Genomic DNA, 18,728 nt, shown 5'->3' with positions numbered 1-18,728 from the left:
ACCACCCCAGCAGTGAGTAGGCTGGGGGTGCACAAGAATTTGGAAGGGGCCACAGCTGGGACAGCTGACCCCAGCTGACCAAAGGGATACTCCATACCATGTGACATCGTGCTCAGCATAAAAAGTTGGGGGAATAATAAGAAGGAGGGGAACATTCGGAGTGATGGCATTTGTCTTCCTAAGTAATTGTTATGCATGATTGAGCCTGGCTGTCCTGGAGGTGGCTGAGCACCTGCCTGCTGATGGGAAGTAGTGAATCAATTCCTTGGTTTTCTTTGCTTGGATTGCTTGCTTTTGCTTTGCCTATTAAACTGTCTTTATCCCAACCCACGAGTTTTCTCAATGTTACTCTTCGGATTCTCTTCCCCATCCCACCAGGGGAGAATGAGCAAGCGGCTGCATGGTGCTTAGTTGCTGTCTGGGGTTAAACCACGACAACTGCCGTGTTCCGAAGCTCATGCAGAAGTCAGCTAAGAGGATTAAAGTCTGAATGAATCAAATCAGTAAGGGGATACTCAAGTTGGAATGACAGTCCTATGGCTTTCAATGTTGCACTGGATGCAAAAATTAGTGGGACTTAAGTCACTCACAGGCTTTTGCATAGGTTGCAGATAAAATTTACTCCCAAGAATCTGATCCAAATATCTGAGGAAGTCTCGAGTCACTATCTTTCAGACAGCTCTAAATCAGGTCTGTAATTCAGGATCAGTGTGTGAAAAAGAAATAGTATTTTTGATCCTTATTCAATTTCAATTGAAAAAATAAAATCTCTAAGATGAGGTTAGTGAAAAATAAAAGGAGCCTTGCATTGTACTTTTCATTACGTAAGGTGAGGGAGATAGGCAATTTATGTGCCACAATCCAGGTATATAGACCTGTGATGCTTCTACTAACTTTGATGTCTCCCATAACTAAAAGCCCTTGCTCTTCCAAACTAGGATAGTGTTTCTTTAAAAAAATCATTGTAGACATTTTTAATAAAGCAGTTACATATTTTGTTTAAACCAAATTCTCTGGAAAACAAACTGTTATAGTAAGAAATTGTAATCCCCCTCCCCCCCCCCCCCCAAAAAAAAAAGTAATGGTTTTTGTGATATCATTAATTACATGATTGGTTCACTCCCTGATTACGCTCATATAATTCACAGCAGTTCATTCCAAGTGACAGAAGGAGCTGACTTGGTCTTCTCTCTCTGCTTCTTCAATACTAAGCAAAGCTATGAACCCCAGGCAAAAGCACCACATGTATCAGATGGTGTAGCTATAGCTATGGGTTTCCTCTCCCCTCCCCAGGTCTGGGCTGAGGCTGTGTCTGACCTGGTGACAGGCTACACCAGGGCCTAGCCAAAATCCTACGCCACTCTGCGCTGCATTATTTTAACGCGTGAGCAATAAAAGCTCTAAAACTTTTGCTCTACTAGCTTAGGAGGATAGTCTGCAAATTAAAAGAATGGCTAAAGCACTGCTATTATTGTCAGAAAAAAAAAGAGTTAGTTAGTGCCTGGAGATGAAAGAATTAAAAATAGATTCTTGATTTGATGCCATCTCTCCTGAACTGGACTTCACTGTTACAGTCACTGGTGAACTACAATCTAGCTTTGTAGTGGAAAAAATAAAACCAATCTTGCAGTCTTTTTTTGCTTACCCAGAACAGTCTCCCACAGACTCCATCGACTCCAGATTTTTGATGCTTCTGCTTTGCTTCTGATCCTCACTGAATGTGCCATACACTCCAAAGGTAAGTCTGAATCCCATATCCAATGAAGAGGCTTTCCTGATTTATCAAGTGTAACATTATGAAACTCCTACAAACAAAGGTCAGTAAGGCAAAGTATTGAAAACAGTGATGTGTAGACACTTTGGAAGTACAATCAAAAGCAGTGAGAGAAAAAGCTCAGAGGAGGAAAATGCTTTTGAAAAGTGAATCTCTGAAATCCCTACTTGCTACACATGATCTCACACTAGTAAGCTAAGTAACTGCTTACAAATCTGTACTAGCAGCCGTGGAGTGACTGATGTGCTGGCAAGACTACTTGATTCTGACAGCATAGTTGTGAGTCAGGCCCTGCTTCTCATTAAATGGATGTCCTCTCAGAGACTTTCAGTGTGTTATTTGTGCCTGCTAATTCATGAATAACAGCACACACAGATGCTGCTGCCTGCAAGTACACCTTGTCTAATTCTCTGGGTTACATATCCCTGGCTCTGAATTGTAGCAGGAATCTGCACTGGCCAGTAACAATTTATGTAGATGACTCATTGTAGTTCTGAGAACAGTACTACCATCAGTGACAGGCAGAATAGGAAAATATCTGCTGATTTCCCCCAAAAGTTTGATTGCTGTAATATATACATGCTAGAAACATGAAAAAATACAACAAAAACTGTTAGAGCTTCATGAAGGTGACAGGACAGCCTAAAATATAAAAAGGACTTAAAAAAATCATGAGAGTCAAATGCTCTGCAATTTGGCAAACATTTTTATATTGAATTATGAAGACAAATAGGAAATAATAGAAAATGTTCTGCTGCTCTGTAAGACAAGATATCCTACAAATATCTCTCAGCATGCACCTACTAAGGCCCACCTGGGCACTAAATAAGCTGCACCACTATACAGGCCAGCAACTCAAACTAACCAGGGCACCATGTAGTCACACAGACAGACAAAAAAGTAGCCCAAGTGTGAATCCCTCCTGGCATGAAAGCCCATAAGAAGCAGGAAAAAAAGGGCTCAGAAATTCTATCAATCACCTGTAATCATGAATACATTTTAGAACAGAACATATATTTCAGCACTTCTTAAAGCAACTGTACCAGATGGTCAGCATATGGATCTGCTCTGCTAGGATGAGCTGTACCAGAGCCCTGGCTCACACTGACAACTAGAAAACTGCTCTCCATTACTGCTTTCCATCAGCAGCACCACCACTCTGAGAAAAACTCTGCTATCAGTTTACAATTTAATTTCCTAGATATAGCACTGAGGAATATAGTCACTACTTTGAAAGTTATATAGACTGACTGTACTTTGATATAAGCAGACTCACAGAGTTTCTTTACTGGTACACATTATTCAGAAAAACACGGAGGCAAATGCATTCCTGCGTGGTAATGACATCCAAAATACCCTGTTTATTTTCCTTGTCATGTTTATTATGAGTAACAGGACAGACTACATCCTTGGATTCGAAAAACTCTTTCTTCCAGCAAGTTAGTAAGAGTTTGTTGGAAGGACACTGCAAGAAAACACTTAATTGTTTGTAGCTACATGGCCCCAGTTCTTTATTTCAAGGTTAGATCTATTCATGGGGTGTTAAAAACCCTATTCCACCTATCAAAGTGGTCAAAATCTTCTGAACTGCCTAGATATCATCTGCAGTGAAGGTGTGGTTCTTCAAACTCAGAGAAAAAATACTACCAGCTTGGCTTATCAGAGTAAGTTATGATTCTCAACAGTGCCCATCTTATTTTATTGACTTCTGCTTTCAGAAAAGTAAGTCCTTCTCTGCTTTATGTGCTTTCTCACAAATAGTTTTAAATGAGCTAGAGCAGTTTTCCAGTTTTACTAAGTATTAACATGTGAATTTCATATTCTTCCATAGTTCAACTGGCAGATTGACTCAGATCAGTCTCATAATATCCCTAACACATGCATTTAGTTCCCAAAAGAGTCTGCCAAATGCAAGGGAGAGGAAATTTTCTTTAGACAAAAGTTCTCATTCTGAAGTCACAAACTGGGGAAAACACTGGGACCATGCCTAAACCTATAACTCGGGTGATCTCAACCTCTTCACAAAATTTGACTGGCTTAGGTGTTAAGGAAAACTAGCAGGATAGGGACTCTGAAAGAGAGAGCACTCCTTCTTCCTTAACTGGAAAAGATGGATGTAAAGTAACTGCCAACAGGGCCAAGCATGGGGCTTAAAACACTTCCCTCACACTGAGACTATCATTTAGTTCATAAGGTGAAAGGAATTGCAGCAACATGACTCATGCTCAGCTAGTCCCCAGTGAAGGGTAGTTATCCTGCTACAAAAAAGACTGCCTTTAGGAGCAATGGTAGGGATGTTTCTGGGAGGCTGCTTAGGGAACCTGCACACTGAAAGGGAAACAGAAGCCTTCAAAATCAGATCTTCTAAGTCTGCCCACCACAATTCCTCAGTAAGGGTATGGAAGGCATATCTACATTCTGCGCAGGTGGAAAATGACTTCTTTATCTGAGCCAATATTTTTCTTGCACAAAGCCAGCATAAGATTAGATCAAGTCTGGCACCTAGTGAAATACGGAGGTATTTCTAGTACAGTTTTGTAAATACTACATTGAAAATCATAAACTTATATAGCAAAACTATTTGCATATGATCTGAACATTTGGTTTTCCTTTAGCTTCCTTTATATTGTAAATAATTAATATACCTTTTCAAAATACACTTACCGTCCACACAGAAGTAGTTTCATCTGTTCGACGGACTTGTATTTCAAAAGACATTGCCAGCTCAGCATCATGTGCTGATCTGCCAACATCCCATTCCACCAGCAGCCGCTGAAGAGCCAAATCCTTGGAAATGTTAAGGTATGTTACTGGAAACACGATGGACTCTAGGAGCAGAAAAAGGACACAAAAATATTAATATTTAGCTAAGTTACAAAGAAGATCCAAAACTACAGTGGTTAGAGGTAAGACAGGTTCCATACCAGACAGTTCTGAAGGAAAAAAAAAAAAAAAAAAAGCAATCAAGACCCATGCTGTTAATACCAAAAGCAAAGATAATCTTTCATTTTAAGGCATTATCACACTAGAATAAGGTTCCTGAATCTACTCAATAGTCCCTCATCATGACATTGGGTATGCTACTTAACTTCTTTATGCCCTCAATTTTCTAGCTACTGTATGGGAATATTGATCCATCCCTTTATAGTCTTATAAAGAAGAACAACATAATGTATTAACAGGGACTGAATTCCAAGAAATCCCAACCCCCACTGAGTCATCATTAAAGCAGAAAATCTAGGTTCAATTTTGCTCTCTGACCTAATCAAAATTAAATTAGTTAATGTAAATCAAGTATTTGAACCGCTTAGGTTTAGCGTTTCCCTCCGCTAGCTAGCTCAGACGATAGTCTAGTATTAGGCACATTCCTGGTTGCTCTACACAGAGCTTAGGTACTTCAGTTAGGGCTGCAGATTCTTCTACTGGAATTAGACACCTAGTTAATATGGCATTTCCATCCTTTTGTGGGTCTGGAGTTAATTCCCCAAATAAAACAAAGTTTAAAAGTCAGACTGAAGTCTCTTCTGCTGTCAGGAAAGGAAAGGCCCCTTAAGATGACTAGCCTGCTGAAAACTACAGACCACCTTATAAGTGGTCCCTCTTTTTCAATGTTTGCTCTGTCACCACTCCCAAAAATCCTAACTCTTGGAAGAGACAAAATATGGCGCTCACTGATCCGTATCTTCCCACCTTCCTGAAGAATAAACAAACCAAAACCAAAAAACTTGATCTGGTTGTTAATGAAGCCATGGAATTGAAATGGCCAAGTAACCAGGCTTTTTTTTTCCACAGTTGCTTTCCAAGATGCTTCTGCCTGTTACAAACAACAGGGTCAGAATGCTTATACTGACCAGGACACAGAAAAGACATCACAGAAATAACTATGTGTTTTAATACAACAGAACTCATTCTGGGCATTCCTGTCCACTAACAGCCACAGTCCTCAGGGACATGCTGGATTGTGAGACGTTAGCAGCTCCTTCTCACAGAACTGCCACCACCAGTCATGTCTCTCTGATGTGCTTCACCCACTGACCCCAATGATTATATGAGAATTCTACACAAAATTACTGGAAGAAATGCAAGCATTTAGGAAATTTAGTTTGAGAACCTACATTTTGATAGAGGTATCTGGCAGTAATCAGATATTCAAACTGTTTTGCAATTTATCCTGTAGTACCTGTTCTGCACTAACTTCTCTGCAGCAGTTTCCTTACATACAGAACTTTACATTAACTACAGGAAATTAAAGGCTCAAGAGAAGCAGCAGCTGTAACAATCCCTACTCAAAGGAAACAATACTTTATAAGCATATTTATTAATTATTAGAATACATACACTGACACAGCTTAGTTGTTTATACAAGTCCAGCCTATAATTAAGGAATAAATGAAGGAAAGTATATATTGTACCATTAGTAACAACTTATGAAAAACTCCTGAGAGGATTGTTTCTCTTTTAGCAAATCCTTTACAAATTGTTGGTACATTTTTAATCCATTCCGTTTTGAAAGGCACTGCAAGTCAAAGCAAAATGAAAACCATATGCTTTCAATCTAGAGAAAACTACTGGCATAGACTTCTTCAGATATGCTTGGAGGGAGAAATCAAGGTTTCATTGTTCAAACACAGTCTCAGAACCAGGATTGTGGTATCCTAAAAAAGGTTTTAAGGAAGAAGTATACATACACACACACTCATGCACATGTACCTTCTATCAATTCTCACTGCACCCTTAACATATAATTACTGGAAAAGGATGACAGAATCTGACAGTATTAGTGTCTTCTGTAAGGTAGATGCAAAAATTTTTCAAGTGAAGTAAAATTTCATTTTTGGCTATGGCTACGCCATGGTCCTTAAAAAAACATACCTGCTGCTTGATGGTTGTTTTTGGAAAAAATAATGGCCATCAGTTCTATACTACCATAAGGAATCCGAGCCCCTATGACAACTAGTAGATGTCTGTAACTGAATAAACAAGGTAGAAGGCCTGGGGATAAATATCACTTATTTTATGGGAAAACAAAAATATTGTTAGCTTCACTGTCAAGGACTGACCAAGTAAGGAGCCAGAACAACCAAAGCAACAAAGTGAGCCATAAAAATAACTGTGGAAGGAAGCAGAGTATCTCACATTATTTTGGGAAGGTAAGACAAGACACACTTCCTTTCCCCACATTCTACAGACTTTCACCATCAAAACAAGATAAAGGCTGTTAAAATCCCACTTATGGTAAGGAATTGACTGTAATGTTGTTCCTCTCCAGTATGGAATCTCAGCTGCTCATTTTTAGGTCAAGCTTAACTGTATGTTCATCATTCTTTTACCTGAAGCACCACGTACCAAGCCTCTGAGAGGACCTCAGTTCACATATGTAAATAGGTGGCTGATCTAAAGCTCTGGCCCTTGACATTCTTGTGTTTTCCTTTTGCAGTACTGAAACAACTGGGGGAGACAGACAGGCCCAGCACAAATAAACAAACCTAAAGGAAGGGAGCAAGCTACACTCTCAAGGAAATTCACAGGCACAAAGTAAGACTCCCAGGGAAAGGAAAAAAAAAAAAGTCTGAAAGAAAAGCCAGGCAGTTGGCAGAAACCCCTTTCTTTTTCAGGGTGCACCAGTAAAAAAAACCCTTGAATATCTTCTTTCTTCTGCTCCTTCTCTAGCCAATTCTAATTGCAAGTGTCACTACTATGTCTATGGCATTTACTATGAGCTTACCTCTCTTCTCTACATATGTCTCCTTTGTCCAAGCTAAAATCTCATCCCTTCTCTCACCATGGAGAATATTTTCACCTGCCACATTTAATCAATATGAGGAAAAAACAAAGGTCTCATTACTTTCTGGTTTTTCTCCATCTGTATCTCCTTTTAGTTAGATGATGTATCACTTCAGACCTCACACAATTTTATTTTCCTCAGAGCCTGGCATAAGATGGTCTAGATCACCAGTCAGGGCTTATACACAGTACCAACAAACAGAAGAAACAATGTAGCTAATAATATACCCAAGATCTTGAAGACCATTGAGTTACAATGTGGGACTTAAAAGACTTTTTAGTATAATTTACACATGTAGAAATATTTGTAGTATTCACAGTTATAAACTTCCCCTCCTACCAAAGTTAAATAATCAAGGCATCTTAAGACTTCTTTTAACTTGAAAGCTAACTCCAGACTTTATGATTAACAACAGAGACTAATTTTATTCCTGAACAACTGCATGTGAAAACAAGTATCCAAGTTACTGTAACGCAGTAATTGTTTGGACTTGCCTACATTACAAAGTTTTGCCACTCCAGTCTCAAAAATGAGGAACTGGCACCTTGGGGGAATGGAGCGTGAACACATGAATTTCAAGATTGAAGAGAGGCAAAGAAGTCTGAAACAGATATATTACCCCCTTCAGTATAACAACAGCTACATTTATACAAAAAAAAACACCCCTCTCCCTCCTTCACCAACTGAATTAAGGCAATACAATTTCTATAATGCAGACTAGAATCTGGTAAATTCTGCCTCCTTAATGGTGGTCACAGAAAAGTCAGTTAAAAAAATATTAATTCCTTTTTTTTCTTTTAATGGACTCATGCCCAATGCTACTGCCAGCAGCAAGTGTGCAAGCTGCACTTTTACCTTAAAACACACAGCCTTGTGGAAAGTTACCTTTATATTAAACTTTGTTCCCTCTGAATATGAGTATTTGCTTTTTCTTTCTATTGGATATATATGTGAAGTGTAAGCAATAAAGATCTGGTCCTGGAATCTTGTGGCATAATCAAAAAAGAGCCAACAGAAGTGCTAAAGTTTTCATAGACGAGACAAACATAAAACAGAATGTGAAAGGAAGAGGTAGAAATGCATAGAAGTTATCAAAGAGGAAATAAATAATTTGAAGATGACAGAGTACATATCAAAAACATATGAGAGAGAGGGGGGAGCAGATAAACAAATTCACTCTGGTTTCACATCATTGCAAGTTATTAATTCAACAGGCAATTTTGGATGATGAGGTTACAAAAAGTAATTATACAAGGTGCTTTATCACCTTACCAAGGAGAAGCACTTGAAAAAGCATATAACATGTTGCTTACTAACAGGAGACTTACAAATGAGCAAGTCCAAAGCTTCCGTTGTTGTAGATTTCATCCAAATAAAAAAGCAGATGTTCAGGCATTTACCTTGCTGTGAGTGCGTAGTATAGCAAATCCTCAGGGGAAGCAGTACTGCCAGAACCATGAAGTAATTCATCATTCATCCACCTGTTCCTGCACAAAACTTAGCAGGGAAGAAGACATTTCTGTTTATGTTTCCTTTACAAGAAACACATACCAGACAACAGTCCAGATAATATTACTGTATTTAATAATGAATAAATAAAAACCTAACCACACAGACTCCAGGCAGTTTAGGATAAATGCATGAAGAATGTACAAAGGAAGATAAGGAATGCAAGAACCACTCCTCTTGTTTTTTTGATCTAACTGCAGCACATGGGAAAATATACCACACTCAGAAAGTTCAAATTAATCTAAACAAATAAAATGCACAACATCTTTAAAGTTTTCCCTCTACTTATTTCTATGGAATATTAAAACAAATGTTTGTCCTGATATATTTTGACTTTCCTCCTGCATAAGTAGCAAGATATCCACGCTAATAAGGAACAAAAAAGCAAACATCAAAGGTGCAAAAAGCCTTGTGGTTTCTACTCCTCCTAGAGCCCGACTGATGAATCCAGCAGACATTGGCAAGCATGGTCTTGCCCTTTGCCAGCACCAGGGTACTATACAGAGGGCTTTAGTTCAACTGGAGTTAAAATACACATATCGAAGTGTTAGAAAGTTCCATTCCTAGAAGGACTGTCATCTCAAGCACCACATAGCACTACCTAGGACTCCTTCTACAGCTTTTACACTCGCCTTGTGACAAGATGAAACTTTGTCTGACTGGAACAGCCCAGTCCTGAGGGACTGATCATATGTCACATCTCAGAAGACATGAATTATCTGCAAATTCCCCCATGTAGAAGGCAGAGGTAAACATTCAGCAGCAGTATGGTTAAAAGTACTCAGGCACAGAGGGTAGAGGAGCTCGAGCAGGAACAGGACTATGGATACCACTATCTTTAACTTTTAATTTCCACTTTTTACATTTCTGAAGCTGTGCAGAGTACTGATAAAGAGAGTCTTCTACCACTACTTCCACAACAGGAGTTGAAACTGCTTAGCATGACAGATAACCATGATGACCTTCTGTCCCCACTAAAGCCAAGGACAGAACATTTACTGATTCTAGAAGAGCCAGGAACTCACTGCAGAATTTCCTCCTAACAGAAAACCTCCTATTTAATAACTCTGTGCTACAGTCACTTAAGTTTAATGACACTGCCTTAGACTAATTGGTTTTGAGAAGCTCTGAATTTCTCCAAAGGATCAAAAGAAAATGTTTCAACTTTTTTTCTTTTCATGTTTCTAAGCATCACATGGAAAATGTAGAAGAGTCCTGCATGCAGCACTGCAAGCCAGGGCTCCACACTCACAACAAGCACCATTGCTGCAGTGTGTCCCAACTTTTTCCTTGTGAACACAAATATTTCACTTGGAGATCCCCATATTTAAAAGGTGAGCATTGTCTTGCCTGTTGTAAAAGCATCTGCAGTCTTTTTTGCCATTATACCAATATCCTCAAAAGTATTTGGACAACATAAAAATCAACATGAATAAAACATCTAAATATTTTTGAGAACCTAGACCTAATTCATATGCAACTAACAGACTGTTCTGAGAACTGACTTAAGCAAAACTGCTTCTCTACAGATTTACGTTTAGACTTTTTTTTTTTTTTTAATCACCTGATCAAATTTAATATCTAAAAGGGAAAATAATTTGACATGTTTTGTCTGGAATAAACACGACAGAATGGCTCTGTTACAGTGCAGTGAGTGGTAAGTGAAACGAAAATAAGCCTTTTCAAGGCAGATTATGTTAAAACTGCTGGTAACTCTTCAGTAGATTGTTATTCTTTTGAATTACACAAAATTAATATGGAGAGACAAAGCCAAATCTTGCATGCCCTTTTTCAGAAAAAAAAGTGAAAATAAAACTGCCTTTAAAGTCAAGGGAGTTGACTCTGCTTTAAGATCAATTCAATACAAGGATAGTCAGTCGGGTTCAGTGTCATAACTTCTGCCTTAATTACATCAGCATGATGAAAACCTGGCCCCACAGGACTCCTGATTTTGTTAACACCTTTGGGGTTGGACACAAAGCTATTTGCCCTATTTGTCATGTATCACTTAAATCCAATACTAAATACAGTGGAAAAGTACTGTGGAAGTCATGACATATTAAACTATTTGTTTAAATTACTTCCTTTAGAAAGTAATTTAAATTAAATAAAATTTTGGAAAACAAATCCAAATTCTCTTCTGCTCGTAAGAGCCATTCTCAACTATTGTATTGAAATAAATGACTAATGTAACTATCTCTCTCCACTCAGTTCCACTGTCAGTTCACTCATTAGAGAGCCTAGATCACTTTTATTAATGCAGAGTACAAACACCCTATACTACTACAGGGCAGTGTAATATAACAAATGACCATCAAATATAAATATATTTTGGAAAGATACAATGTTTTCCACTATTCAGTAAGTTAATAATCTAGTTTAATACTGTATAATAAATTGTGATAATATGTATCACAACTGTATCAAACCAGTTTTCATAGGAAAGTTTTGAAATTCTCTAACAAAATAGAATATGAATTTAAATAAATTAACTACTATTTGAGAAAAAAATAAATACAGTCCTTAATATATGAGTAATATTTTTACTTAAATCATCTTTATATGGAAAATTCTGTCTAGGACTAATAAATTAATCACATACAGTAATTACTACCAATTAATGTTAAGCACTTATTCTGCATTATCAATAATTAAGTACTTCTACAAAATCATACTTTAAAAATCTGTGTCTTGGTTACAAAGATTAAAAGAGAATCAAAGCATTTGTACAAAATACATTATCAATTTCATTTAAAAAAACCCATTATGATAATAGATTAACTACAACCTTGCCAAAAGTGAAAATAATTGGACAACAAAGGGAAGCCAGGGAAGGTTTTTAAGTATCTAAATAGTTCATCACTCTGAAAGAGGCAAAGTGTTACCTCTGAAAAATAGTGAGCAACTATCAAACGCAACAAGAAAAGTGACAATTAAGCTGTTCCAGTGAACAGCTTAATTCAGATTTGCCAGTCTGAAAAGATATGAAAACCACACTAGTATGCCACCATTCTTCATATGAGAGTGAATCACTTCTGACTTTTTTCTTTAAGCTTAAGAGAAGTCATACTTTGTCACCATGCTCTAACCTGGCATGCCTGTGTACTTTGTTTCCATGAAATACAGAGAAGAAAAAGAGGCTCTCATGCCAGTGATGTTGAATATGGGCTGCAGAAACATAATTTGAACACCTTTTCCTTTCTAGTTACTTTTGTCATTAAGATAATTTTGCAAATGGCATTTTTCCAGCCTATCACAGAATCATAGAGCAGTTTGTTCAACTGAGTTTTGAAGAACTGCAAGGACGGAGATTCTACAACTTCTCTGGGCAACTTGTTCCAGTGCTTAACCACCTTCACAGTGAAGATTTTTTTCTCCTTATATTTATATATTAATTTTTCTCCTTATATTCATACAAGGAGAATACCTTCTTTTATCCTCCTTATATTAATCTACTTATTTTTCTCCTTATATTTTTATTACTACAGTTTGCAGTCATTTCCTCTTGCCCTTTTTCTGTACACCTCTCAGTAACTTTCCATTAGTTAGGTGAAGACTGCAGGTAGAGCTGCCCTTACCTTTCTCAAGTCTAAGCAAACTGAGCTCCTTCAGTAACTTCTACATATGCTTCAGTATCCAAAGCCTCCTGTGTCCCTCTGCTGGACTCAGTCCAGTCTGTCAGTCTTCTTTGTTCTGGACACAGTAATTTAGATATTGCCCCCTAAGTGCCAAACAGAAGGAAATAATCACTTCTGTAAGCTTTAATTCTTTGCCATCATTTACAACAGTAGTTACAGTTCTAATTTCTGTGATGAATCTGGTTATTGGGACATGCTGGGAAATGATCTACAAAATGGGGGATAATAAGCCATAAGCTGAGGATGTTTGGGCACAAAATTATCTGTCAGAGCTATAGAGGTTAGCCGAGCAAGAAATTTTTCATTTTACCCTGTATTCTTCCCTCTTTTAAAAATTCAACATCTGTGAGGGAAATATAGCAGACTTGTTTAGTCTTGGCAGTCTGCAGCCTGAACCACTGATAGATTTATTTAACTCATTAATATATAGCCTACCTGTAAATCTTCTCATGGAAAAAATATAACCTGCGGTGTGACAAAATGGATACAGATGGATTCAGGACTCCCCAGCCTAACTTGAAATTAATCAGTACTGATGAATACATCAACAGAACAGAACCATTCTGGAGACCCGGCAGCAATTCCAATAATTGCTGACAGCAACAGAACTTGTTTACAGACCTGACAATTAAAGAGTAATTGCTCAAGGAATGGAGATAGCACATAAGAGAATTACCTTGGGAAGAGATGATATCTCCTTCAGTAGGTAGTTCGTGAATAGTCTAAATAAACTGCTTCTCCTTCAAAGCAAAAGTTTGGCTTAGATGATCCCTGAAGTCCCATCCAGCCAATGATTTTTTGATGGTAGGGATGAGAGGAAAAAGAAATTCCCATTATTCATCTGGTAAACATACCTAAGATAAACTTTTCATCAAACTTCTCTTCAGAGGTATTAAAGCACCAAAACTCAACTGAAACCTTTTCCAAGTTCAGGCTTATAGTATTCAGGAGTCATTGGCTGGGAGCTAGAACTATATGGTACAAACATTGCTGCAGTACCTGAAATATTCATGTATGTAAGAAAAGGAAGCCCCTGCTATAAACATCTAGTCATGGTCAACCGCAGAGTCAATCTGTTTTGTATCCATCTTCCTAAAGCCACATATTTCTAATCATACTTCATACAACTTTCCTTTCCCAGTGCCATTTGATTTGCTTATTTAAAACAGCTGCCAGTCACAACCCACATCCTCAAATGAACCAGGGCATGGGAAAAGAAATATTTTCAGCTGCTAGGATCCAGAAAACTTTATCCATTTAAAGGAGAATATTAGATAGGGACACCAAATCATAGACACTATCGATCAAACAGATTTTCCCAAACCAGACATGGGAGAGGACTATCATCAAGGCAAATGCAGTAATACTACTACTTTGGATTTATATCACATCTTTCATCCTATGTTCTAATTCCCTCTACTTCATAGACAGACAGACCGAGGATACGAATCATAATTCAAGTTCATACCATGTAGTACAAGGTCACTAAGATAACTGATATGTTTAGCACCAAAACTTAAAAAACTCCTTCCATAGACACCAAAGAGAAAGAGACACTGATAGGAAATAAGCCAGACCATAGGTAGACTAAGTCATCCTCCAGAGGTGTTTTTTCTCCCGCTTAAGTTAGCAGATAACTAGGTAAGTGCCAAAATGAGCTACAATGCCCTAAGTCAATGATTTGTACAAACACTCTGCACCAAAGTGTGCCTATGCTCTCCTGATCCCTGCAATTCCCAGTATACCCCTTGCAAAATCAACAGTGTAGAACTGACATCCAACTGAGGCAGCTTTAGTTGAAACAGGGAGCAGTTTCAAGTCATCAGAAACCTATTGAGTGTTGGTAAAGTAGCATCTGCCAAAGCACCCTACAGCTAAATAGATCCCATTTCAAAATAAACATTACAATGTTTACAGAAAATTTAATCTGCAACAATTCTAAATTCTGAAAAATTCTGAATACCAAAGTGGATGAACTGTTTCTTCAGTGCTTGTAGTCAGGCTTTCTTCTGCCAAGCAATTTGAAATATAATTTAAATTGCACTTAGCACACAAAATACATCTGTGCATAAGACCCTGAAAGCTCCTAATAAGCCTCTGTGATCTAATGGGTGAGCAACAAGTTTAAGAAGCCACATGCGGAAGAAAGACATTTCTATAATTAAGGTCCGATAGGCATGTCTCATTTAATCACTTTGGGATAGCTTTATCACCTATTTTTTGATAAACAGAAAGCTCTTTGAGGCATGCTGTTGATTTTCTAAAGAGCTCTGCCAAAACAGGAAAACATTATGTACTTCATGGTCCCATGAAGGCTGGAATTCAAACAAAAAAGCAATTAAATGATGAAAAAAAATGGGGTCTAAAAACATAAAGCACTGAACAAACCGTGTAAGACTACTCCTGTCACATCAGAAAGCAAATGCTAACAATTGTAGGGAAGGAATCACATAATGTTGTGGCATGACTCATACTAACAGGAAAAATAATTTTACCAAGTTTTTGAGGCATGACCTATTTGTAACACTGCTAGGATCTCGTTTACTCTGCTGGAGTAGGAACTGGTTTAGACATGCAATATTTAGATAAAAAGAGAGCTAAAAAGGTTATGCCAAAAAAACAGTCAAACTCCAAAGAATGCAAAAACCACACTGGAATTTATGATGTTTTCTCATTTACCCTGACGGATTTGAGATGAAACAACAGATTTCAGCTGCTTAAAAGAAAGCAGGAACAACACATTTTTTTCTCTACAATGATGGATTTAAAGCTTTGGGCTTGCATTTCTAAGCAAGTCAACACCTTCTCTAAATAGTAGGGACAGCAGATGTTAAAACCAAACCTAATCACCTAGCACGAACAGTATCCTCATCCCGCCACGCACCTCACCTCAGTAATTTTTGCTCAGGTCAAATCCGCAACTTCCCCGCTGCAGTTAAGCAGTGACATCTTGAAAACAAAGAAGGTTGGAAGGGTCATAAAACAGCTTAAATCCAACGGTACAGCGATGGTGCTGCCAGGGCAATCTGTCTCTGGAGGACGAAGGAGCAGTTCGCGGGCGGCGGTGCCGAGGCGCCGGCTCCCCTCCCTCCCGCAGCCCTCCCGCACCCGCCGTGCCGAGGGACGCCCGGGAAAACGGGGCGTAAAGAGCCGGCAAAGGGTGAAGAGGGATCAGAAAGACTAAACTCCAAAGGAAAGACTCCGCAAAGCGCTTCAAACAAGGCGCCGGAGTGGAGACGGTGGATTTTGCTCAGCGGAGCAGGCTGGGCTCCTCTCAGCGAGGGCGGCCGGGGTCCCCCGGCGGGAGGAGAGGGGAAGGGGGCATTACTGAGGGAACAAGGGGCTTCCCGCGGCTGGCAGAGGCCGGCACAACTCACCTGCAGCCGCCGAACAGCTCCCGCCGTGACGGGGCGGGAGGCACGTTCCCGCCCGGCGACCTGCGGGACGCGCCGGCCGGCCTCGGTCAGTGCCGGGAAAAGCTACGGCGCGGCCGCGCTCGGCCGTCCCTCCCCCGGGCAGGGCGGCGCCTCCTCCCACCCCGCGGAGGACGAGTGAGCCGTGCCTCGGGAATTTCCCCCCCCCCACCGCTCCGGGAAGGAGCGTTCCCTTGGCTGCCCTCCCGACGGCAGGGCGCGGGCCGCCCTGCCCCCTCTCCCCTCCCTCCCCCCGCGGCGCCCGCCGCCATCTGCCCCCTCGTCGAGGGAGTAGGCGGTGGAAGTGGGGCCGCTCCGGTGCTCCCCCAACCGAGGAGGGTCTGCAGGGCCTGGGGTCGGCCGGGGCCAGGGGCCGACCCTTGAGTGGCCAAGCAGGGAGAGGAGGACAGGCAGCGTTAGCGTGAGAGGGGCGTGAGGAGCAGAGAACGGGCACTTCTCTCAAACGGACACTTCCCACTCCCTCCCAGTGGCGAGCTGGTCAGAAACCGCACCCGGGAGCGATGTCTCCAAGCCGCCTGTGCCCCTGGCGCCATGGCCCCAGGGCGCCTGTGCCTCCTTGGTCAGGTCACTCGCCACCAGGACGGGCGGGGTGAGGAGGTGGCCTGGTGCTCGCAGCAGGGCTGGGGGGGCTGAGGCCATAGCCGGCCTGGTGCTGCACCACCGCCTCCTGTCCGATGAAATTCCACTCAGAAGCCATACTGGGGAAGGCTATGGCTCACAGAGTCAAACTCTCCACTCCCAAAACCGTCGGACCACAAGGCAGGAAGGGAGATCAGGAGTTCAGCGGGTCTGTTGCCCTGGCCCTAGGCCGTGGGTCCGTTCTGACAGGCCTGGGTAAGGGGGGTAAGGCATTCAGAGACCTGCAGCGTGCCCCAAGCTGCTTGGGTCTCTGCTTCCATCAGATGTACCCATGAGAAAGTTTTGTTTAAACCTGTTACCAACCGTTTTCAGGGTGTTCATGGTTGAATGTTTTTCCAGTTTGTAGCGCTTTTATGTAAAAAAGGTCTTCTGTCTCTTCTTTTTCCTAAGCTACAGTTGTAGGTTAAAGGCAACGTACCTGTTAAGACGCTGTTCTTGCTCTCCTTTGGATGGTCTCAGATTCTCAAAGGTTGGTTGCTTTTCCTTGGATGGGTGTGGACTTGGAAGTGTTTTGCCTTTCAGGCTATATTGCTTTTTATACCTCCTGATGTATAGTTTGTCTTTTTTTGTAACAGCATAGTGTTGCTGACTTACACTTTTCTTGTGATCCACTTTAGCACCTTGTTCATTTTCTTCTGAACTGTTGTCTAGCCAGTTGTTCCCTGTCTCTGTATTGCCATGATAGCTTGTGCTTCCCTCTGTTCAGTAACACCCTGCTTCTTTAGTCACCTTTTCCATTTTCTCATCATACTTTTGCAAATTATTTCTAGTCAAAGGATAGTTTATAATTCAGAACCTCATTCAAGAGAATTACATCTATTTCCTTCACAGAGTTCCTGTGCATGTTGTGTGAGTCACATAAACTGGACTGTTCAGAGGGTCGCTATTTACTCATTTTTCTCTGCCCACTGGAGCCACTAGAACCAGACATTTACTGTTGTGTCAGAACTCAGAGGAGTACATACAAGAGAGGCCATCTAACTGCTTAGTTTTACTGAAAATTCAATTCACAGGTGTCTAAAATTGGATGTCAAAATTTTGGCTTTTTTTTTTTAATTTATGCTTATTAACAACTCTCTGTAATACACTAGTAAGTTTTTTTCTCTAATGTTTTTAGACAGTATACTTAGAAAAGCCACTAATTTATCAATTCTATATTTGAAAGTAGGATTTGAATAATATGCAAGAAATAAAACAGGGGGGTTGTACATTAAGGGATCTGATAGGAAAAATGGCATATCATCATGCAATGAAAACTAAAGGTAATAAATTAAGAGAGTTTAGTTCTAGCAGTTTTTAAATTTTGAGTGGGTGTTATTGCACTCCTTTTTGTCTTTTAGTGTAGGGGTGGAAAATTTTTGCACATACTATTTTAAAGATAATATATTAAGTAATTTTTCTGCTTTGAGCCCCCTCATCTGTGTTCAAAAATGTTTCTTCTTTTAGGCCTTTACTGGAGATACTTGTTGAAATCAGTTGATCTATTTAACATTTTCTGAGTAATTTCAACTCTGCTGTGGATTATAGGTGTTTGGCCCTCTCTTGCATCTCCATTTGGGTAGCAGCAATAATTTCTGGTGCTGTTTTTGCATACTGATCCACATAATTCAGGAGTTCCAGAATGAACAATGTAATGGATCATCCTTTGAATGCTCTGGCCTTACAAACATATGAATTCACTGCTATCTAGAAATAATGTTCAAGGTACTAATTAGTACTCAAAATCCTAACAAGTTATTGAATAATGTACATAAGTAATTTTCATGCCGGATCAGAAAGCATTTCAAAAACCAAGTTATCAGATTTCTTATATTTGAGGCTAGAAAACGGAAACAGGAAGAAGAGAACAAAGGTAAATCCACAGAAGAATTGACACTGCAATGTGTTGAGTGTCTTAGTGTCCACAGAATTTAAAGTCCCAAGCTAGGTGCCAAAGCTCCTTACATACT

The 18,728-nt window shown here is 39.9% G+C and overlaps 1 protein-coding gene across 2 annotated transcripts in view; it reads right to left on the bottom strand.

The window, feature by feature from the left end:
• Window positions 1-16,221, bottom strand: part of LOC104365979 (oncostatin-M-specific receptor subunit beta) — a 35,746-nt gene extending 19,525 nt beyond the window's left edge. For both annotated transcript variants that reach the window (XM_042804416.1, XM_042804415.1), the window contains exons 1-6: window positions 16,084-16,221; window positions 15,596-15,655; window positions 13,383-13,477; window positions 8,960-9,056; window positions 4,439-4,602; window positions 1,646-1,805 (exon numbers count right to left, since the gene is read on the bottom strand). In XM_042804416.1, coding sequence (XP_042660350.1) covers window positions 1,646-1,805; window positions 4,439-4,602; window positions 8,960-9,032 — 397 coding nt within the window. In that variant the 5' untranslated portion in view covers window positions 9,033-9,056; window positions 13,383-13,477; window positions 15,596-15,655; window positions 16,084-16,221. The remainder of the gene's footprint in view (window positions 1-1,645; window positions 1,806-4,438; window positions 4,603-8,959; window positions 9,057-13,382; window positions 13,478-15,595; window positions 15,656-16,083) is intronic.
• Window positions 16,222-18,728: the final 2,507 nt, after the last annotated feature.

The sequence above is a fragment of the Tyto alba genome, unplaced genomic scaffold, assembly GCF_018691265.1.
Source record: "Tyto alba isolate M040663 unplaced genomic scaffold, T.alba_DEE_v4.0 Super-Scaffold_42, whole genome shotgun sequence".
Lineage (NCBI taxonomy): Eukaryota > Metazoa > Chordata > Aves > Strigiformes > Tytonidae > Tyto > Tyto alba.
The sequence above is the reverse complement of the archived record's forward strand: the minus strand, read 5'-3'. Positions and strand labels throughout refer to the sequence as shown.